Source organism: Platichthys flesus, chromosome 9, assembly GCF_949316205.1.
Source record: "Platichthys flesus chromosome 9, fPlaFle2.1, whole genome shotgun sequence".
In the NCBI taxonomy this organism is placed as follows: Eukaryota; Metazoa; Chordata; class Actinopteri; order Pleuronectiformes; family Pleuronectidae; genus Platichthys; species Platichthys flesus.
Genome location: NC_084953.1, coordinates 5,272,311 through 5,295,946, shown reverse-complemented (window position 1 = coordinate 5,295,946; position 23,636 = coordinate 5,272,311). Strand labels below are relative to the sequence as shown.

At 41.3% G+C, this 23,636-nt stretch overlaps 2 protein-coding genes across 2 annotated transcripts; one reads left to right on the top strand and one right to left on the bottom strand.

Moving 5' to 3' along the window:
- The first annotated feature begins 17,820 nt into the window (after positions 1-17,820).
- On the top strand, positions 17,821-20,160 carry cfap144 (cilia and flagella associated protein 144). The gene is made up of 4 exons (XM_062396058.1): positions 17,821-17,964; positions 18,653-18,712; positions 18,808-18,911; positions 19,502-20,160. Exons 1-4 carry the CDS (start codon positions 17,829-17,831, stop codon positions 19,595-19,597), a joined length of 396 nt encoding a protein of 131 aa, XP_062252042.1. The 5' UTR covers positions 17,821-17,828; the 3' UTR covers positions 19,598-20,160.
- A 146-nt stretch (positions 20,161-20,306) lies between these two features.
- ebna1bp2 (EBNA1 binding protein 2) lies at positions 20,307-23,636 on the bottom strand. Its single transcript, XM_062396056.1, has 9 exons — positions 23,369-23,636; positions 22,412-22,495; positions 22,130-22,302; positions 21,846-21,969; positions 21,504-21,593; positions 21,308-21,383; positions 21,022-21,112; positions 20,721-20,907; positions 20,307-20,623 (listed from the first exon to the last, which is right to left on the bottom strand). Exons 1-9 carry the CDS (start codon positions 23,528-23,530, stop codon positions 20,579-20,581), a joined length of 1,032 nt encoding a protein of 343 aa, XP_062252040.1. The 5' UTR covers positions 23,531-23,636; the 3' UTR covers positions 20,307-20,578.

The window sequence follows — 23,636 nt, the reverse complement described above, 5'->3', positions numbered from 1 at the left end:
ACATTCATTTAATTTTGCTCTGGTATCAGACTGTGAGGGGCAGTTATACAGTGACCTTGTGTGTGTGTGTGTGTGTGTGTTTGTGTGTAAATGTGTGTTTTTCAAGTGTTAGGTATAATGACTGTATTTAATGAACCTGCCCAAAGTGGCAGTGCGTCATGTTACGTCAACACCGGGCTGCCAGTTAAACTCAAACACTGTAATGTGTGTGTGTGTGTGTGTGTGTGTGTGTGTGTGTGTGTGTTGTATTACTCATACTGAGGGGATCTGAATCTGTAACATTATGAGGATTTGTCGTCCTTATGGGGACAAAAAGTCCACATGACATAAATTATTTTAAAATGTAGTGTGTTTGTGTTAAGAGGAAATTAAACGTTTTCAGCTAGAACGCAACTAAAGGGACATGGATGCAAGAGGGATTAGTAAAAATAGACTTTAATTCCTTATAGATAAATAGAAATCCAAGCAATGTTGACAAATCAAAAAAAGTAGAACATCTAAAATGTAGAAAAGTACCAAGGTCTCAGGAGAAGCAAAAGGGAATATTAATTTTAATAAGATTCCTGGATTCCCGACTCGTCTTATTAGTTCATTATTAAAAAGATTTTCGAGGCTAGAATGAGGCTTTGGTTTTAATTCATAACTTTCATCCACAAAGAAGTGAGCAAAATGTTATGATATAGAAAATCTATTATAAAGTCCACTTTACTGTAAGAGGAACTACTTTGTACAGATATAGATAAGGTTAGGTTATGTGTGTGTGTGTCTGTTGTGTGTGTGTCTGTATGAACAACACACTAAAAGCAAAAGACTACCTCCATGTTTGAGCTCATGTATGAAGGTAAGCATTTTAGCGAGGTTAAGGTACAGCATATTATTTTATACAGTACATATCCGAGATTAATCTTTGTATTTTCCGGGATGTGAAACTTTAATAATATTTGTGAGTGTATGTGAGCGTGTGTGAGGGAGAGAAGTCAAAGTCAACTTTATTGTCAGTTCTGCCACTTGTACAAGAAATAGACAGCTTCTCTCTGCTCCCCGGTGTAAAGGAAGTACACAACAAATTAAGTACTCAAAACGTAGTACACAGTACAACATAGTACATAGTATGCAGTCAAAACCCAGAGAGAAAGAGACGCTGATCTGGGACTAAGCTCTCGACATCTGTCACTTTCAGCCAGGAGGGAATGAGAGAGAATCCATGAGGGACAAATTAGGACACTGACAAGAAACAACAACAACACACAACACACAGCTAGAGACGACAGCCGCCTGATGAAGGCGTCACTGCAGAACTGTGCCGGCGAGCTCTGCTCATAAATAGCTTTTTCCTTTTTTCTGATCCGAGGTGCCTGCGAGTCCTGTTGGGCGTCAATAACGAACATTTACTTTGTTGTTCCCCGGGGAGTCATTTGCTTGCGACACATTTCTGCCACGTGAAATCAATGCTGCCACATAATAGCACAACACAATGCGCAACACACATCACGTGTGACACAAACGTTGAATTATGGTGTTTGTTTTTTCTTGGGGGTAAATGATTTCATCGTGATTTATGCTCTGGCGTGCGGCTGCCTTTCATAATGTGGAGCTTTTCCTTCCAATGCAAACACAGAGTTGTGCTCTGGTGGTTTCGGGGGTTGTTTGGGTTAGAAGTGTGAAACTCCACCGCAGCGTTTTTTTACTACACTATATATCGCAAAAAGATATGAGGCAATGAAGTTGTTGTGTTTGCTGTAACGCACACACAAGAAGACCCATGACACCCACGTTTTATTCTCAATGTCACGTGATGTTGGGTTTGTAATTTCAGTTGCACAGCTGCACGGAGAATAAACGAATGCTTGAATATGAACTAAATGTGTGTGTGTGTGTGTGTGTGTGTGTCTGTGTGTGTGTGTGTGTGTGTGTGTGGTTGTTTTTATGCCTGGGACTGTATTTAGTGGGGAAAGTGCTGATACACTCGAGGGTTTGCATTCACCACTGAACACACCCGTTGATCCAAAGGGAACGTGATGAATGTGTCTCCGGAGAGATTCACACATTGGACACAAAACCCAGCAAGCTGTCACATCACCGGCTTCAAGCTGTTACTTGGCAGATAAGAACATTTAATAAAATTGTTTGCGTTACAGGGGAGAAAGAATTAATTCTTTATAAATAAAAAAATGTAAAACTTCAGACTTCAAAGCCAATCCAAGAACTAAACTGTGGCGTTAGGATTTTTCCCTGGAGCGACCGAGTGATATCAGCTGATGTGCGACATCAAAGCCTCAGAGCTTCAGTGACAAACTGTGGAAATACTACGTTTTATTCTTCTGCTGGTTTCTGGTAAAAGGTTAAAAATGCAAAACACATTTTCTCTGAGATGAATGAGACGGAAAATGGAATGAGCTTGATTCAAGAAAAACTCAACACACAAGCCGCTCACTGTCAAAGTGCAGCTGCAGCACGTTTTCACCACGTGAGGAACACCTTGACTTTTACTTTGTGGAGAGATGAATCATCATCATTGTGTGATCATCACTGCACAGCCCTTTAATATAATAATAACCACAATGGATGAAATGAAGGCACGTCACAGCCGGGAGGTTGAGGTGAAAGGTCAAGTGCATAAAGCTATGGACTCATCCTGCATCTCAAAATCATGCTTTTGGTTTATAATTAAAATAATGAGGTCTGAATTAGATGGATATGAATATTCTGGCCCAGTTGCCTTACAGAAGGTTCCCAGTTTGAATCCTGGCTTCACATGGGGCCTTTCTGTTTTGGAAATTGCACGTTCTCCCCCGTCTGCATGGCTTTTCTCCAGGTACCAGGTTTCCTACAGGTGGAGACATGAAGATTGAGGCTAGGTTAACTGAAGACTTTAAATTGTCTGAATGTGTGAATGGTTCTTTGCATCTGTAAACAAAGCAAATGACAATAATGAGAGGAAATGGTGAAAAATCAGCAGTGTATGAAAATGAGTGTGAATTTACTGCTGGATCAGGGTTACGAGGCCATTGATGACAGAACACATACCTGGACAAAGGAGGCCTCTCCAGCTGAGTGTGTGTGCGGTGTGTGTGTGTGTGTGTGTGTGTGTGTGAAGTGCAGATTGCTGTGGCACCTGTAACCTGATCTCTGTGTCAAGCGGGCGACGAGTGACGGACAGCAGGACTTCTGATCCCAGAAAAAGAAACGACAGAGGACGAGTAAAGACTTGTGTACTGCACCTAAAGTGACACTATTATTACTTTATGAGTCAAATAAATGTTTTGTTCTTTTTATACATTTTAAAATTGTGAAAACTGAGTATTTATCGGTACATCTACGGCCATAAGACAGTGGAACGAGTCGGTCAAACGTTTACTAATGGGGTATAGAAGTGTAGTAGTTTAGAAGTACATCTTGTACTCTTTTATTACAAGTACCCCAAAAACCTCAAATTATTTACTGTAAGATTAGATAATCTCCTACAACAGGGGAATGTGTAGCTTTACAGCAGCTACAGGGGCAGTACAAATAAGAAGGATCTGTAATAAAGTAATATTTACATTTAGTATAAACATGTGGAAAAATAACAGCCTAATACATACAATTTAAAATGGATGAAAGGTATTGAACTTGGACCGACAATGGAAATATTGATGTGATTAAATAAGATGAATTGGTAAATTTTTGCTTTCACTAATTCATTTCTTGTTTATTTGCTTATTAATTAATCAACTTCTCATTAGGGAAACAAATCAACTCCGTGTGACGCACAGATCTCCGTCAGGCTGCAGACTTTGTATCGTCTCCCTCTGTATTCAAAGCAGCGCGATATGTGTCGCTGAGTGAAGTTGTGCGTCGCTGGCAGCTGCTGGCGAGTGAACTAATGTGATCAGTTGAAGATGAAGTCTATTACAGGACATGATGTGGCTGAAACGCACACAAGCAGCCTGCGTTGTTGTGCTGTCTCACCTCCCCAGCACTTTATATTCCATCGCACACATTACCATAGCAGATGCACATACATTAACACCTTCACTCACACAGAGAAACACACACACACACACACACACACACACACACACGGGCACATTTTAACAAGGGAGCTGCAGAGGATGGACTGTGGAGACACTGCCAGGTGAGAGGTGTGATAATGGGATGTTGGCAGCGGCCGCTGGCTGACGACCAGCACTCCATGTAAAGCCGTGTAAGCTCTCCAGGTGTGTGTATACACTAAGTGCACGTGTGTGAGTGTCTGTGAGAGTGTGTGTGTCTGTGTGTGTTCAGCTAGATGTTGTACATGGTCTCCATTTTGGAGCTGTAAAGTGCCAGTCAGCAGTTTAACCGCCGCGGGGGAGCACAGGGGAACACTCAGCCATCAGAAACCTTGACATCCGACATGACATTATCTAATCAAGCTATGCAGTAACCCTATAGGAGCAGGGACCTGGAGGTACATGAAGGTTTTGTTCTCTCTGCAGTTGAGGCAGCGTTTTGAAAGCCAGGAGTCAATTGGACAGGCGCCCTGCATCGGACCTGCAGGAGCGTGTGAAGATTGAAGTGGAGTGAACGGCCGACCTGTGAGCTGAGCTGAAGACGAGTGGAGCCCATCAATCAATCGCTCTCCAAACTCTCAAGGCTCTGGAACAGCCGGTCAGAAAACAAGCTGAGAGACAAAACATTTCAAGGAACTGACAATTAGGTTTGTGACCCACTTCATTTAGTTTAGTGTTTACCTTGAACTCTTAAGAGAAGAGCTTCAATGACTTTCATGTTCCCATGATCCCCGGCTTCCTGAATCAGAAGTACTGCAATACACCAAACTGTGTCTAGAATTTTTCATTTTTTAAAAGTTCACAATCTGAATATTGGAGATAAACATAAATATTACATATATTATGTATTAGTTTTTTTTTTTAACATGGTCTACAGTTCGCCCCGTTACTGTTGAACTTTGCAATTTACCCTCCCGCCGAAGTTACATCCAGCAAGAAGGAGTGGGAGTTAAAAGTCAGTTCAGCGTCAAACTAATTTGGAAGCTGCTATTTTTGTGATATATAGAAAAGTTGCAAAGTGTTGCTTTTCTGTATTATCTCAAATCAAAGTCCACATCTTCTGATCCAGCTCCCGGGACATGTGTCACCATTACTGACACAGCTCCGTCTCGACAACACGAGAACATCTGACAAATGAATCCATTTAACGCTTCTTTTTAAACTCTCAGGCTGAGCACCGAAAAGCAATCGGCATCTTCTCTTTTGAAGGTCCTGAGTCTCTTTGTGATGGACGCGCTCGATTTCGATAAGCTGCTACACCGCTGACCTGCATTGTGAAGGGGGCTGCAAACACTGTAGTTCTAATGAGCTCTCTGTCTGGGAGTCCATTTGGCTTTAATAAGCTCATCAATCTCTATCTGCTGTCCCCCAGGTGCAGCCAAATCAAAATGTGGGTGAGTGAATGTGGCTCCCATCCCTCACTCTGCACAGCCAGACACTCGTATTGACAAATAGTCTAATTGAAGCCCAGAGAAGAAACTGTTTACTTCTATTTTTTTTCTTTTTTTCTCTCTCTCTCTCTCTCTCTCTCTCTCTCTCTCTCTCTCGTTCAGCCTCAAGGTTTTTTAGAGACACGTGGAAAAGTCGGACTGGTTGAGTATGGAGGCGCTGATGGAGATGGAGGGAGACGCTCGGAGAAGATGAGCAGTAGAAAATGGAAGGAGTTACATCAGATCCACGGGCCTGGCTTCAGTCGGCTGATGTAATGGCTGCAAACTGGAGGTGATGACACCGCAGCTCGGTGTCTTTCAGTGGACGTCTGACCGGCCACCTTCTCAGGGAGCAGCAGACGCCCATTAGTCAGAGTGGGTCTGACAGCACCTGTCATTCATGTATCTCAACATTAGCCATTAGAAATCTCTCTGACACACACACACGTCCTTCAAAAAAATGTGAAGGTAAAACCCATTTTCTGAACGCTGAAGAGCCAGTGAGTCGAGCGGGAGAAGCTTTTTCCATTTTCACTTTAGCAACTCATTTACTTTTCTAGGTCATCGCTAAATAAACTCTCAGTCAACTTTGACAATTTGTGCAAATTCTCAAATAATGGTTATCAGACATTTACCTTTTTGGCAAAAAGACAGATATTATTACAAATTTGTCTTCTTCCCAGGTTTATACAAATGCACCGGTTGCTTTTTGCCCTTATCCTTTTCTTATTTTGGTCAAAATACCACAAGGATCATTTAACAGCACCCTTTTGACCCTGTCTAAAACAGCCCTCCTCAGATTGACCGGTTTTGAGTGCCCCGCTTTCATAATATGTCCCCTTTAATTGACTGCAAAGGAAACCTGTGGGACCCCATCTTGTTTTAAATGGCTGCTTTTAGATATTCCGGATATTATCCAGAATTTGTCCAGAGAGACTGTGTATGAGAACGTTAATGTCAGAGTAAGTTTCACTGACATTTTCGAGACTTTCCCGCTGGTCACAAGACTCTGTAACCCTAACAATATCCAGATCAATGTTCCGGAACCGAAAACTTTTATTGTGCTTTCAAGAAAACACACGTGTGACATCCTGCTATTCCACTCATCAACAGTTGGTGGCGACAAACATAGCGAAACAGTCCATAGCTAGCCAGTTAAGGAAAATTATCTTTACGAATGTTTAATGAAGCCGACGTGCATCCGATAAGTACGATGAGTGTGAATATGAACTAAGCAAGTGTAAATTTCCTATGCAGCAAATATATAGGTACCAGTATTTATTTACATAAGATTCAAAAAAATGAATTCAGGTCAAAAACAAAATCATCAGACGGATCGTTACACTGGACAATGACATACTGTTTCTAGTTTCTAAATGTGACTGAATTAAATCCCAGTTCTTAGCGAACACTAAACCGTGGCAGCAACCTGACACCTCTTTTGTGACTCGGGGTAAAGTGGCAGCCACTGACAGATTTGACATTCAGCCGGACTGTCAACAGCACAAAGACGGAGAAGGCTGGAGCAGCAAATAGGTTCTGATTTCTCAACCTCCCAAAAAATGAGACTCCTCTTAAGCGTGGGTGTAAAACAGTGATTCTAGGAGAGGGTATGTTTTCAGATATAAGACAACCAAATACTTTGTAAAGCAGAAAACATGGTGAAAAGTCCCTGAGAGGTTGTGGTAGAGGAAGTTTTCATTCTGGAGATTATGAGGAATCGTCCTTACTTGTAATGAGAACGGCATTCACCAACACTCCCCTTACATGCAATCAAGCTGCACTCAAAGATATCAGAATAAATATGTTATTTTCATCAGTTAAATCAATGAAAGTTTTAAAAAAAGATCATCTCGCAAAGTTAAAGAAAGTAATTAAGTACCTTTTCTAGATGTGCCAAAATTTAAGGAGTCTTTTCTTGTCCCATTCTTCCAGCAAGTTTCGTGGAAATCTGTTTCTAAGATTTTTTTGCTTAATTGCTTAAAACAACGAAAATTAACAAATGAACATTGTAACCTTTTTTCTGCAACATTTATCACCGACATCCTACATTTCTGACACATTTGAAACTTCCTTCAACTAACCACAGTCCCTGGATAATGTTACACCAACTCCTGAACGAATCTTAATCCTTTGTGTGACCTCAGCCGTCATCGTAGCTCATTACTTCTGTGCCGATACACACTCGTGGGTGTGATGTCCGGTTTAAACCTTCACAACCTATTTTCAGTTTCCTAATTGATGGCTTGACATATTTATGATCCCGGCGTGTCACGGCTGGTTGGGGAACTTTCACTAAGTGCGTGTTGGGTGTGATTAAGTGTCTCCTCTTCTCTCTCAGCGTCTCAAATCGCTGCCAGTTGAAAATCTCTTATCACGGAGGAGTCTTGTTTTTTTCCAGGGCTTTGTACAAAGTCGATTGTTTTCCTGATTGATGACGGGATAAATCACGTGGCTGGATTACGAACTGGATCTTAATGTGTCTACTGTACAACAAGCCTTGACACCGACTGAACACAGGGCGAGTTTCAGCGGTAATGGAGAAAATAAAGTGTTATTTCTAGAATTACTAGATCTCCACGCTGCGGTGATGGTATCTGTTGGGGTCCTGTTCCGCTGTCTTGAGCTCCTTTCACTCAGAGGAGGAATGAATGGGCTACCAGGCCGTGACTGAGCCAGATCTTTTTCCCAAACAAAGTGGCCACTTTGGGCTGGAATTTGACATGAGCTATAACCCCATCGCTCCGTCCCAACAGTCTCCCCATTCAGGAGATCTGAGCCGTGGCCACCGGGGCTTGTGTTATTGGCCCCGTAGCCACAGAGGGTTAATGATGCAAACCTGTGAGGCAGTAAACATCCCACAGGAGGAGGGAGCTGATCTGAAGAACCCTGGACCTGTAGGACATCTACCTGGAACATGAAGACCTGATCCACAGTCTAAAACTAAAATCTAAAAGATTACAAAGAATTTGGACAATTGCACAATTACACAACAATTACACAACCATCTCTATCTATTTTTTTTCCCGATTCTGTTTCTATTCTTAGTTTACTTTCTTATTATGTTTTCCATTTGCGCTGCTAAATCCTTGCTCTACAATGTATATTCTGAATATCTTATCTTATCTTATCTTATCTTAACTTATCTTAAGTTGTCTTACCTTGTAAAGATGAACAACATGACTGCCCAAAGCAAAGATTGCACAAATACTACTGCCAACTAGTGCCTGGTTGCAGAACAGGTCATTAATCCCACCTCCCCAGCTTTAAACTAAAAAGTTTGTAAAGGTAGTATTTACTATGTACTACCATACATTAGATAGTTCTCACCTTCTTGGTGTAATCGTCCAATTGGTCATAAGTTTCATTTTATTAGTTATTGGATATCATAAAAACAAGACGAGGTGTCGTGATTGACAGTTGAGAGCGTGGTGATCATATTGGGAATAATATATCTTTATTTCTACATCCTGTGAGGAAATGAAGACGTACACGTTGTCATTCTTCATACACAGTCTCTTTACCGACCAGAGAAATATACAACACGTGGTCAAATCGTAACACTGTGTTTCAGCGAAGTTGAGAAGATACTTTTAATTCCCAACTTTATTTCGTTACTTAAAATCTAAAGTCTGCAGCTTGTCAGCTCATTTATAGTGTGGACTCAATATTTGGCAACACATTAAGGACCTTTAATGGGGGTTTTACTGCCAAGTGTCCGGCCCACCAGCAGCTTTTTACTATCAGGATCACGGATTTTGTCCTTATTGTCAGTCCACGTCCCTGTTTATCCTCCTGTGTTAATGCTGTGAACACCTAACGTCTCCTTTAGGGACACTACACTGAAGTAGGCTGTGCTGTCATTATGGAGATGATTGAAAGGTAAATGCACAGTCAGGGATTCATGGCTCATCTCACTTGGATTTGATTTCAGGCTACATTTACTGATGTTCCCCAAACTCTCTTCTCACGGGAAGTCAGGGAATGAGGAGGGGGAGGTGAAACCATTGAAGTGGGGATGTGGTAAATTCTCTGTTTTCACAATCATAATGACGAGTGGAACATTAAAAAGAAATTTGCGCAGTGCTTAAAATGTCCTAATTGCTTTAATTGTTCAAGAGTTTATTTATTTCTCTAATCATCGTAATCTAATCTTCACATCACTGCTGTGTAATAATAATAACAACATAAGGTGATCTGGACTAAAGGGCCGGTTCAAGGTGTTCTATTATCTCCATTATCACTCGGATCAGTGTCGAACAAGAAGCTCAAACGACAGACAGAGATTTCTCCATTAATCGAGGGATAATGGAGAAATTATAACATAAGGGCCGCTCCATGTGGTGAGCTGTCAGGCGTCAGTGCTCAGACAAACAGTCGGATCATTACAAGAGCCGGAAATTGTTTTTTCACTTTCCTAAAGCAACTATTTTCTACTGATATATGAACCCATTTGGATTGAATTCACCCAAACAAATTAAGAAGTGAGAATATGCCCGCGAGCTCATGTGAACTTACTGAAATTATAAGATATTAAACCACACGACTCGTCTTTCTCTCCTCTGCTCCTGACATTTAGAAAAAAGTGATCATCTTACAGCAAAGTGGTATCCATCCATCCATCCGTCCATTATCCTGAAATAATCATGCAGGGGCCTGGAGACAAACAAAATGATATGAATATTAATACAAAATTATTCTTCTTTAAATCAGCATTTGAGTTTTAAGAAGCAGACGGCCAGGCTTGTAGCTGGTGACAGGTAAACGGTCCAAAATGCAATGACCGACAAAGTAAATATATTGAAAGGAAGTTCCCATTCACCAGGGGCCTGCTGTCATGGAAGAGAAACAAATCAAAACAGGGGCCGAGGCAGGAAGGCAGGTAATCACACAGGCAGCAGGACGTGGCAACGGGTGGAGGAGGAGACAGAAGAAGAATGATGACAGGCACAAACAGGTACATGTAATAAATAGGGTTGAGCTGCTACAGCTGCTTGATAATATGGACAATTTGGCCCGTCGGTGCTGAGCAGTGACATCTGTCTTTATGCTGCCAGGTTGATAAGTGTATTAGGATCCACTGCTAGTACAGTTTTACATTACTTCAACTGTAACCTGTGATTCTTGAGTCAAGTATGTCACGTAGAAATGTACAAATTTTAAATCTATCTGCAGACAAACACACAGAGTTTGTCCCCAGAAACTTTAAAATGACTTTTCGAACTTTTCAACTCCTGGAATGTCTTGAAATGCGTTTCACCTGTGCCCCTCCGATGTGTGTTAAGCCTCAGTGCTCCCCGTTCTCCTCGTCAGTTGGTGTGTTCCTCTCCTCGGTCTCAACCTCGTGCTTCTGTTCTCTGGAGTTCTGCTCGTGTTTCTGTTCCCTGGTGTTTCTCTGAGTGTTTTTTTTTTTTGAGTTTGGGTTTTCTGTTTTTGTCTGTCTGCCAACCGATTGGAGCAAAAGCAGTTCATGCTATGTTTGCTTTTCACTAAAAATCAGAGCTTATAGCACCTGCCAAGTTGGACGTTGATTGGATGAGTGGTTGAAAGCGAGAAACACAGAGACTTCTGGATTCATTATCAGGATAAATCAACATTAAATTGGGTTTATGGATCTGTCGTGATTGTTTAATTGGTAAAAAATACTGAATTACTTGTTGATTTGAGAGTTTCCAGGTATAGTTAACAGGTTTATGTATATTTAAGGTTGTATCTGACTCTTGGGATTCAAACAGAAATTGAATTGGTCCATTCCACATCTACTAACATGGAGGGGGCAGGATTTATGACCTACACTCAAGCCAGACAGTGATTTGGCTTCACGTTTGTGCAGCTGTCATGTCGTCAATATTTGGTTACATCCCAGCACACACACACACACACATGGGCACGTGCACACCCAGGCGTGCCCTGTCGTAGCACCACTTACCCAGCTCACGTTATGGTAATCACTTGCTCACGCTAGCAGGCAACACGGAGAGAAACCCATCAACCTGACACACCCACTCCAGGCCACCGCCGCTAATGAAGACAAGCTACTGCACTCGCGAGGCAAATGTGAGGAGAAATGTGATTATGAGCTCATGAAACGCAGCCGAGGACAAGTGACGAGGGACACACCTGAGTCTTCAACTCGCCCTGTCGCGTGGTTACGGCGGTAGCTTATATTTGTCCCTCAACTCTGAGCAGGCCGTGTTTTTAATGTGTTTTTTTCCTTTTTAAAGACAGTATATTAAATATTATAGTCCTCTGATGGTGTATTTGGCAGTGATCAAGCTAGCAGATTAGGTTTAGGCTCATTTATGATCAACATTGGACACGTAAACAGACGGAGCCTTTTGTCCACGTCCTGTGAAAGTTTACAGACACGGACGAAACAGGGGAACTCTGGGAAATCGTTGGGTTGTTGTCGCTTATACTTGACCCTGAGTTGGATAGAGTCAGATGAGCTTTCTGAACTTTGGGAACGTGTTGAAGAAAGACTGGCCTGTATATGATGTTACTTATTGGTTGTTGATGGACACTCTCGACTCTGCGCTGCCCTCTAGTGGATGTGTTGCTCAAACGTGTCTGTTGTTGTACAAAACTGCAACTTTAATGAGCCTTAGCAACAACTAATAATTGACTGTAAACAGGCAAGAGGCTGTTTGTCGTAAACTGACCTAAAGACCCAATAAAGACGCAATATTCAGAATTAAGAATTGTCCAAATCCCACATGTTTAAATTGGATAACGCTACAATCAATTTGACTTTAAACGTACTGTCTGTGTTTCGAGTAACTGACAAAGCCATCTGCAGTGTGGTCTACTCTAATCTATTCTGCAGCAATCTGTCCGACCCGAGAAAGTCTCCTCCGCTGAGACAAAACAGGAGATTACAGACAAGAGCAGCGGTGACACCGAGCCACCATCTGATGGAGAGACGGCTTTCCCACGACCACGGCGTCTCCAGTGAGACCCAGACACCTTCAGCACTATCAAAACAAAATGGAAAGCACAAACTTGTGTGTGTTTGTGTATGTGTGTGTGTGTGCCAGAACATGTGGTCTGATATCACCTGTTGTCTCCTGTGCAAAGTGAACAGACAGAAAGGTCACACAACTAGTGAGTGTATGTGTGTGTGTGTGTGTGTGTGTGTGTGTGTGTGTGTGTGTGTGTGTGTGTGTGTGTGTGTGTGTGTGTGTGTGTGTGTGTGTGTGTGTGTGTGTGTGTGTGTGTGTGTGTGTGTGTGTGTGTGTGTGTGTGGTCCATTTATTACTCATGTTGTGGGGACCTTCATCTGTTTGGATAAGTTAATGGGAGGTTTAAGTTAATATTAAGTTTAGGGTAAGGGTTAAAGTAGGAACTGGTTAAGGTTAACAAATAGTAAGTGGTTAAGATTTCGGTAAGTTTTAAAGAAATGAATATAAGTCAGTGATGACCTCTGAAGTCATGTTCACACTGTGTACGTGTGTATGTGTATCTGTGTGTGTAAGAGAGTGCGTGTGTGTGTGTGTGTGTGTGTGTGTGTGTGTGTGTGTGTGTGTGTCTGTGTGTGTGTGTGTGTGTTTAAAGGTGCCCTACTTCTCCAAACATGAGTTGTTTAAAAAAGAGGTGAATAAAATCCATAATCAGATAAGTAAACACCCACAGCCCCACTAGTGGACACACAGACACACAGACATACACACAAACACACACACACACACACACACACATACACATACACACAGAGAAAAGAAGGAATCAGATAAAAAGCTGAGATAAATGATTATCTCAGTACGTGAGGAGACAAAGGACTGAGAAGGGGGGGGGATCCTATCTGCTGGGAGATGAGTGTTCTGGTTGACTGGCAGCCACAGACAGAACAGACACGAGGGTCCAGAGCCAAACCACAGAGCACTCTTTCTCACGGTCTTTGCTGGAGATCCCTGCTCGATTCAGTTTGCTCCTTCACAAAGTCTTCAACCCTTTTTAGTTGAGTTGAATTTGCACCTTATATCGTCAATTAAATTATAACTTTGATAGTTTTTTATATGAGAGGAGACAAACTGGTCTAATATGGTGGTTTGTGTGTCTGAGTTTGTCTAAACTTGGATTAACGTTTTTACACAATTTGCTTTGTGAAATTACTTTAGCAGAAAACCTGATTCCTGGCTGGATTAGATAAAGTGACTGTTGCACAATGAAAGAGCTTTGCTTCAGGTTATTGAGGAAAATATAATGTTTTTTTGTTAAATGCTGATAAAAGTATAACATTGGAAAACTTTCCCTAAAAATTACAAAATGTTTTAATGACTTAACATCGTGAATCTTGAATTATGCTGTACTAGTCACTAAGTACAAATAAGAAATGGACAATATAAGAAATAAGTTGTCAGTAGAACATTTTTACAACTTAGATTAAAAAAACTTATTATGTTATATAATAATATATCAAATTATTTAATTGCATTTCTTTAAAAAAAGTATTTTACATTTGGAAACTACAATAACACTCAGATTTGTTCACACGCCTGCTGAGGCCAAACATTTTTTACCCTCATGAAACCAGGTTCAAATTCATTAGATCTGGATTTGTATTTGGATCAGGATGGAGGGTGGATTTCTTTGAGTACTTGGTTCAGCTTGACTGAATTTAAAGGGACTGTTGGGCCTCGGTGGGGAGATGAGCTTTAGTTCATTTTTATATTGGTCTTGAGTTGTATTGCAAGGAAATAGTATATCATTTTTCCAGTTCGTCTTGATGTGACATGGAAAAATCAAAGCAATTACCACAGGGCAACTCCTGGAGAAGAGATAATCGACCCTGTAGACGTGCCGTGAATATATTCCAAACATATATTGTGCTTATCTGAATTTTGAAGGTTGCCTTGCTCCCCCATCATTTGCTCATCACTGGTCGTACTGGTGCATTTTCAATGACAGCTGCTCTTTGAAGAATGTCCAGCCCGGATCGCATTTGTGCAAACAGAAAAAATCAATTTGCATTTTTATTAAGTGGCCGCTGGATTGAAGATGGCAACGCTTCCTTTGAATCGCAGTCACGGACCTCGGCAAACATTTCCTCCTCTTAGAACAACACTGGTTGGCGTTCATTAGCCATCATACATGTGTTAGAGTGGATTAGATGGAGTGTGACTGGGGGGGGGGGGTCTGTGCACCTCTCATTTGTTTAACGTCGGTGCTGCGGTGGAGAAAATGGCTGAATAATACATGACAAGATGTTTTAATTAGCCGGCGACGAGGGGCAGTGGGTAATTAAAACCGAGTTCTGGTAAGAAAAGGTCAGCGGCTCGGAGGAAGGAGCTGATCTGCAGGGAGGAGGAAACATTCAACGTTTCAAGTCGCGCTGCGTTCACACTCTCCTGGATGTTTGAAGAAGACGAGTCCACAGAACTGCACAAGGTTTCACTACTGGTCCATTGTTCAAATGAGAGAAATGAATTTCACAAGAAATAACATCTCAGGGACAAGTCTGAACCAAGAAAGATACAAAAGCTTTTTGATGATGATGAATAGAAATGATAAAACACATGATATAAGATATCATTTTATATAAATATCAATGTCAAGGTCACAATAACCATGAAGGGTTATATATTTTCTGTTTATGAAAGAGGCTGATAAAGCATAACGAGCTAAATGTGATTTTATTTGATTGCATCCCGAAATATAACCAAGTTAACACTTTCCTCACCCTTTATTTAAGTGACCTTATTTGCGTTAAGAATTTGGTCGCTGCTAGAAAATCTTTCAAAACATTATTACTCTCTAAAGTTTTCACCATGTCTCTTTTAACTCTCACTCTGAAAAGGTCAGAGCTCTTGTCGTGTCCGGCTTCCTAGAAAAAAGCCCCATTGATTGGTTCTGATTGGTTCCTAACCCTTGAAACGTTCCGCCCCATTTACCAGAGGCTTCCCAATCAGCTGTAAAAAAAAAATCAATCAACCAGCTTGAGTCTAACGAGCCACTTCAGTCTACAGGTTATTAGTGAGGACGTAAAACATCCAGAATTGCAAACGTCTCTTCAGAAAGAACCTTTTCTTTGCAGCAGGATTCTCTTCTCCTCTGATTTCTGCTTTTGGAACCTAAGTGTGTCTTTTACAAGTACCAAAGTAAATGGGAAACTCAAATAAGGAAACTTTAATGATTCTCCTCAGCCTTGTTAAACATGAACAATATTCCTTCAACTTGACTCAGGGCGAGTAGAGGCTCCTTGTTAACGAACAAATGGTTTAAACGCCTCCTCATCAATGTTTAATGTTTAAGTGGGAAACAGCTGAAACCATGTCAGGTGTTATTAAATCACACGCTAGCTGGGGTACCTTCCCTGGTACACGGGGTTCGGTAAAACTCTCAAACTGGTCTTTGTCTCCTCCCGGGCCCGAGGAGCTGAGAAGCTGCCCTGACGGTAACTCGCTCCGACACTCTGACGGCAGCTCGGGAACAAAGCTTCACACCAGCAGGCCTCCCATTATACATACTGCTCACTCGCCTTCGCACACATACACAAACACCACTTGCGAACCCCACACTGGAATCACGGAAATCTCTCCCCCAGCACCTCCACTGCCTGAGTTATAACCCGTTTCCTTTGTATCCTCCACACAGGGCCAATAAAGCTTTGAATCAACTTATGAGACGCGAACCCAGAGCTGAACATCTCAACCTTCATTATCAGGCCGTCTGTTACTGGGAGGACAAGGAACAAACACTACCAGTTGACACCACTGACAAAGACGGGGAGAAGGAGAACATTGAAAAGCAGAATGAATTACTTCCGAGGGGAAACAGATGGGGAGGGATATGGAAGAGGAAGAAGAGGAGGAGGAAAGCAGATGAAGGGGAAGTGAAAAGCGATATCCTCAAGTGGGGACCAGACGTGGTGTTTATAAGATGTGACAGGAGGAGGCCGCTGTTCTTCATGTGTGATCCGTGACCCCAGAGACCGGGGGGGGGGGGGGGGGGGGGGGGGTTCAAGTGCTGGGAGATAATGTGACCGAACACACACACACACACAAACACACACACACACAAACACACTGACTGTCACACAAGTCCACTGGGTATTTATTACTTTCTGCAAAGTTTGTTTCTTCTAAGTGTGAAATGTTAACAACCGTTAAACTTCACACACACACGTGCACTCGGGCCTGTGCACACGCAGAATCAAGAGTGTCAATGTGTGTGTGTGTGTGTGTGTGTGTGGCTTCAGTTTCATGCAGCGTGGAACGACTCAGCCGTTCGCTCTTTGCTCCTCTAACACTTTTTGATGGGTTTGTTTGCTCCAGGCGAGAGTTTCTCAACACGCCACAAAGCAGAATGGTTCTTTGAAGGAAGGACGGCGAGGACTGGGATGAACAAACGACTTCTGGGAATCACAGCAGAGATCAGACGCAAGATTTGTTAATGAAAGAAGTCTAATTATAGCTCAAAGTGGAGCCGTGGAATTTCTCTTAGATGCAAACCAAACGATTTGCTGGTTTCTGGATGAAGAAAGATGGAATATTTCATGAGCTGTTTGATTGTGATGATTTATGGTTTTCTGTGGGTAAAATAAAAATATCTGGGTTTCACTCTGAATCTGTAAGAATTCAAATATAAAAAGAAAATAATACATAACCTGAAGGTTTCAGTTTCTTTCCTGTATGAATATATAAAGATATTTGATGAGAGAATTCATCAATTTTTGAGGTTTTGAATAGAAAGATAAATGTCAGGCTTGTGGAGTTAACTATTCCTGAAGCGGTGAGGAATAAACTGTACAAATATATTAAAAATATCCCTGAGTTGGTCTGAAAAATATGCCAAATACAAAATAAATATTGCAAATCGTGTTTAAAAATTAACTGCAACCGTTGGAAACTACTCAAACGTGGCTAAGCGATGCTGATGCTTCATTCACCATAAAAAAATATGGTATTTATTAATTAAGTAAATAAAAGACATGTAATTAAATCATATAAATATAAATTAAATGCAACTTTTAATCTATTTAGGAGCAGAAATCACCATTTAATCGCTAAACCACAAAGTAATTCATCATTTAAAATAATTATAAATGGAAATGGAGAAAAAAACTGCAGCACTTATTTTAGACTAAACACAGAGTTTATAATAATTATTATTATCAATTAGAATTAGAAAGACGGCCTTTATTGGTCTATGTTTTTAAATATTAGAGTATACAGGTGTTTTTACTTTATGAGGTGTAACTGTAGATAAATATACACGTTTATACGCCTGTTCTCACCCACCATGAGCAAAGCTGAGCGTGTAGCGCCACCGTGCGGCCAATCTGCGCCACTGCAGCCTCAGGAAAGTGTTGACCGCTGCCTTGGCAACGTGCAGAGAGAACAAACATCAGTGTTGATGTGTAAACATGTCGGGAAACGAGAAGCTGAGGAACGAGAAGCTGACTCCGGTTCAGCTCAACGCGATTTATCTGGAGAAAATCGGAAAAGAGCAGCGACACCAGAGGCTCCACACCGAGTTCAGCATCAACCCTCACAAGAGACGTAAGAAACCTGATCACCTGCTTCTTCTCCATGTTGGTTGACTCTTCACACGAGGAATGATTCATTTCTTCACAAAGATCCTTTCACTTTCTTTAAAAGCCTCGTTTTCTCTAAGTAAATATCTATCTCTGTGCATTTAACTGTTACACTACATCAAAAGCACACTGAGTCAAATAAACAAGCAGTGATATGTATAAACTCAGTCAAATTTAAAATACTAATTTACTCTACTTTAAAGAAATATATGTATATGTGTAGCCAAATTTAAAAGATTATATTTTTAAGGTACATTTTTTAATTAAGACAGATTTAAGGACTACATTTATACATAAAATAAAAAATAAAGGACTTAATTGTAGATACATTAATCAAATTCGAAAGAGTATATATAAATTTAACCTAGTTACATTTCTAGGGCTGCATTTACAAGTAGTCAAATTTAAAGAATAAATATAAATTGAATACAATAAAGTTTAAACATATTATTCAGGTTCCACAGATGCTGTTTACTAGTGTCCCTTGAATGCACCACGTGATACAGTTTGAAAGCTACTAACCTACAAATAGAGAGTTACTGTAAGTTGAGGTTTGAATTGAAAAGCAGTTTGAATATCAGCTGATTCCTCTGGTGCCTCGTTGTATAATGTGTGTTTGTTATGTGTGTGATTGTGTCTCAATGTTGTCACAGTTCATGTCCTGACAGACAAACCCATGTCCAGGAAACCAACAGAGCTGATTGAGGAGGATTGTAAGTTCACAGAGATTCTCTTTAAGAAACCATCTGATCCCAAACAGGTCGAGATCCTTTGAGTCAGTGAAGGTTTGATGTCTTCTCTTTTCCAGCTGCCTTCATCGAGGCCTTCCACAAAGCTCGTCTGGAGCCCACCAAGAAGTATTCAATGCCCCTGACTGAGAGTCAAGAGATAGGATGGGTTTCAGATCCACTGGTGAGGAAAAGAGTTAACTGAACTTCAACCAGATGGTCCAAACTCAAGTCCATCATTTTCTTTCTGATCAGCAGTAATGTTTTTTGCGTAGTGGAAACCATCATACCATGAAACTTACTTTATGATTTAAACTCTAAAACAGGGATGTTTCTAAATTGGTGATGGCTTGATGATGTAATATTCAGAATGTAAATTGAAAACCTTTCTAGTTTCAGAAATAGTGTTGACTTTAAAATCTAAACTTTACTCCACAGTATCGTGGGTTTTGTGTAAAGTTGGATACGATCTATGTGCAGTTATTAGAAAGTTTCAGGTCATAAAAATGATACAACTGAGACATTTAACTATAATATATAGTTATCTGTCTTAAATCACATATACAATGTTTTGCGATGTATGCAAGAGATATAGATATAAGACAATACAGAATGGGCTCTAGCTTAAAAACAAAAAGTAAATTACTTTTGAAAGTTGTTAAGATTTCTTAATCGACATTCAAATCCAAAAGAACAGCAGAGCCTACAGCCTCTATGGTCACATGTATTATTATTTCAATTATTTCAATCTTACCATATATTTCTCATCCACAGATTCCATCCAACTGCCAAGACCAGAGGTTTAACTTCCACCGGGCGAGCACCGACGTCACCAGACACACAGAAAGTGCCCTGAGGAAATACAATTAAACCCTCAGGCTGCAGATCTCCATGAAGTGAAACACACATGTCCATATGTATTAGTGTGTAACACAAAATATGAAGGTGTCACCAAACTAAGAAACACAGCAGCACAGGTCCACACAAAGCTAACACAGCCACCACATGCTAATCATATTAATGAATGGGAAAGGGCGACGCTGACGGCTGCTCAATATCAGGAAATGTCAAGTCACACAAGAGCGAATCGATGAGTCATGTTGTTGGAAATAAACAAAATCCTCCAAACTCTGAACAGCAAACAGACAATGTAGTTGTTGTAAGGCCAGACAGGTTCTGAAGCTGTTCAGGAGTTTCTCTTACAGATAGCAAGAAGGTGGCAGGAGACTTGTGGTGAACACGTCCGACTCAAGACAGAGGAAAAGGTCGAGAGCGTTTAGACAAGTGGAGTCTGGGAGGAGCTGCTCTAAACTTCACAAGCTCCTGAATGTTGATTGTATTAACCCTGGTGGAAATCTCTGTGTATTTGTGATCCTGAGATATTTGTATTACGATAATTTACAGTTTTTCAGTATTAAACAACATCAACAACACTCCCACTCGCTTGCTGTGGTTTTTCTGTACACTGTACTTCCAGAGCAACTGACTCACATATTTGTATTTTCACATTTAGGCCGCTCTGGAAAACTTCGATGTCTGAGAGCAGCGTGACGAGCACACAGAGACAACAAGGGCCACAAATGATAAAAACGTGTTTATGACAATTTCAAAGATCTTCACAAACATCATGGAAACTGTACGTGGGAAAAATAACTTTGTTTTGAGGAAACGCGACGCGGTCCATCTTGTCAGTCGCCTCCTCTCACGTCGCTCTGCGGCTTGAAAAGGGGTTCATAGGGTCCTCCGTGTTAATCCAGACTCATTTTTACAGAAACACATATTGTCCAACAAATGCAGGAGGTTTTCCTTTCAACAGAAATCCTGCCTGGGAGCAAGTCTTAGTCCGGCCTGTTAACGAGTCTTCGCCTTCTTGCGAGCGGCCTTACCCGGACGCTTCTGTAAAAATCAAAGTGAAACAACAGTTAGTTTAACTTCCGGTGACAACATCTCTACATGTAGTAAATGTGCTGGAGAGTGTTGAACCGTGACTCACATTCTTATTTCCGACATTTTTGCCTTTCTTCCCCATCGCTTTCTTCCCCCCCGCGCCCTTTGCGTTGGCCACCTTGGCTCGGAAGCTGGAGACATCGTTGTAGCTCTCTTTGGTGTTCCACTTCTTTCCACTCTTCTTGCCCCCGAAGCCAAACTTCTGGTCCTTGAACTTCCTCTTGGAGTTGGGGCTGTGAACGAAATGATTTGTTTTAGCCGTTTGTGAAACCTCATATATTAAAACATATTAAGCTCGTTGTATATTTACGATTGTAATGTGCACAGCCTGGACTTGGAAACCTTACCCCTTCTTGTTCGGTGTTTTCTTTGCGCCCTGGGCGGCGTCTCTGCCGGGCTTCTGGTCTCCTTCCAGGAAATCCAGCTTGTCGGTCATTCCTGGGAGAGAACACGATCAGGAATATTAAACCTCGAACTGTAAAGCATTCTCACAACTATGGGTTTTTGGGGGGGGGGGAACAGTAAGTCGAGATGGTTTCAATAACCATTAAGATGTTTACAGTAACCGTTAGAACTTTCTGTGAACACACAAAGTCATAAATCGTTTTTTAAAAGAGGAATTCAATCACACACCTTTCTGGTATCTCTTCACAGCGGACATCATGGCCTTCTTCTCCTTCTGCCTCTTCTGGATCACTTCAACTTGGACCTGGTGCATTCATGATTTATGTTGTGAGTTTTCAAATTTAGGAAACTACTTTCTAGATACTAATGACTGGACTCAAGACTCATGAGAGAGAAAGTGTGACTTTAAAAAACATGGACCAACCTTCTTGCCGTACTTCCTTTGCTCTCGCAGTTTCTTGGCCTTCTCCGACTTCTCGATTATCAACTGCTTCGAAATGAGCTTTTTCCTGATCTGGAGAAACAAAGAGAAAACTGACGCGTGTGAGGAAATATTTGCTTTCAAGGTACAAGTATTACAGTACATTTTAGATATAGCTCATTAGTAGACTGCTCCCAGTTTAAGATACACAAATCAAGAAACAGAAATTGGTTAAGTTTTACCGCCAGGCCATTTGGATGCTTTTCTTATTAACCAACGAATAGTGACTTTTAATCTTGTGTTATAGAAAAACAAGACCTTTGCCATAAAGAAGCTGCTGCTCACCTTCTGCATGTGCTGATCCGACTTGGCCATCTCTGCAAAGTAATCCTCCGGCCTCTTGGTGTAAATCTTGTGCTGTTTTAAAAGGGGCAGCGCCTCCATGACTGTAGCTTGAGCTTGACGGTAGCTGGAAATTAAAAACACACACACAGACACACAAAACATGAAGACTCTGCTTAAGACTTTAGATCCTGTGATGTTAGATGCTACAAACACCTTCACCAGGAACGTGTGTTAGACTGAATGGACATTTAAAACGAACTCCACATCCGGGTCCGATCACTTACAAGAACATCTCCCTCTGGAAGTCGTCGTCTGCGTTGATCTGCCCGTCGGCCGCGGTGGAAACTTTCCCCTCGAGCTTGGAGATGATGTCATCAGCCGGCGGGTTGGTCAGATCCAGCCTCTCCACCCAGGGGAGCTCTTTACGGAAGTTGGCGAGGCATTGTTTCAAACCCTCCTGCATCGCAACACAGGCACAGGCACGTTGATTAAAAACAGGGATGACCAGACTGTTCTGTTAAGTATTTATTTGATCTAATGATTTTAACACGTCAGGTCTCACTCACCGCATTGTTGGTCATCTTCTTGGGTTTATCCACCAGAACGTTCATCCCTGGTTTCAACAACCCTTTGGCGAAGGCTTCTTGGAGCTAAAGGAATCAAAACAACGTTGGTTCACACATTTCTGGATTTATTAAGACAACACACATCGATCAGAGTCTGCGCTTCAGCTTGTTGGTCTCATTTCAACCAACACAGAGCGTCTGGTCCACGTTGCTCTAATTTCTCCTTTCCAGTTACATTGAGGACTGATTCTAAGATTCTTCTAACAGCTTTTAAAGCTCAGCACAGTAATCATAATTCATAATCTAGGATATCAACACTGGTTAGTACTTCCTGAGGGAAAAGGCCCAGATGTTGTGGAGTTCATTTCCTGAGGAGATTAGACTTTCCAGCACTCATTTCTTACACATACACTTTAATAGGAAAGGAAATGTGTCTTTATTGTAACATGTTCTCTTTTAATTTTGTCTTGTTGTATTACTCCCATGTACTTTGTGACCTTATTTATTCAAGTGTTTTTCTTTTGTCCACAACAAGGCATCATGGTAAATTATAAAAACAACATAGGACAATAGAAAAAGGCAGCATTTTTAAAAGAGGGAGATAAAAATAAATAAAGAGGGAGAGTCACATTTCAGAGAAAGAAATTAGTGATTATCTGTTATACTTAAAAGTCAGTGACCAACAGGAGAATCTACAGCTTTGATTTAAACGACTTTAGAGTTACAGCTTTAACATTTTAAACTAGTTATCCACATTAGTGCAATTGTGCAAGTGTTAACCAGCTGGGTCAGTTCTTAGTCTCTCTAGTTATTTTACAACACTAACACAACATCATCTTATTCCATGATCACAAACAGCAGATTGAATCTCGTGTGTCTCTTTCGTGTGTGTGTGTGTATCAGAGACACACTCCCAGTGCAGCACGTGTAGAAAACAACACATGTCTCTGAACTGACCTGCTGGTCTGTTAATTCGATGTTTTCCTCATCATCATCTTCCTCCTCCTCGTCCTCGTCTTCTTCTCCTTCTTCGTCTTCATCCTCCTCCTCGGACAGACTGATCATGTCGTCGTCCTCTTCTTCCTCGGCGGACTCCATGCTGATGCGATCGATGATCATCACGGGAGAGTGTAAAATGGAGAATATAAAGATCTGGGAGAAGAGTCTGCTTCTCTCCTGCTCACATGTCCGGAGAGGTTCACGTGGGGAGGAAATGACGCAGCGC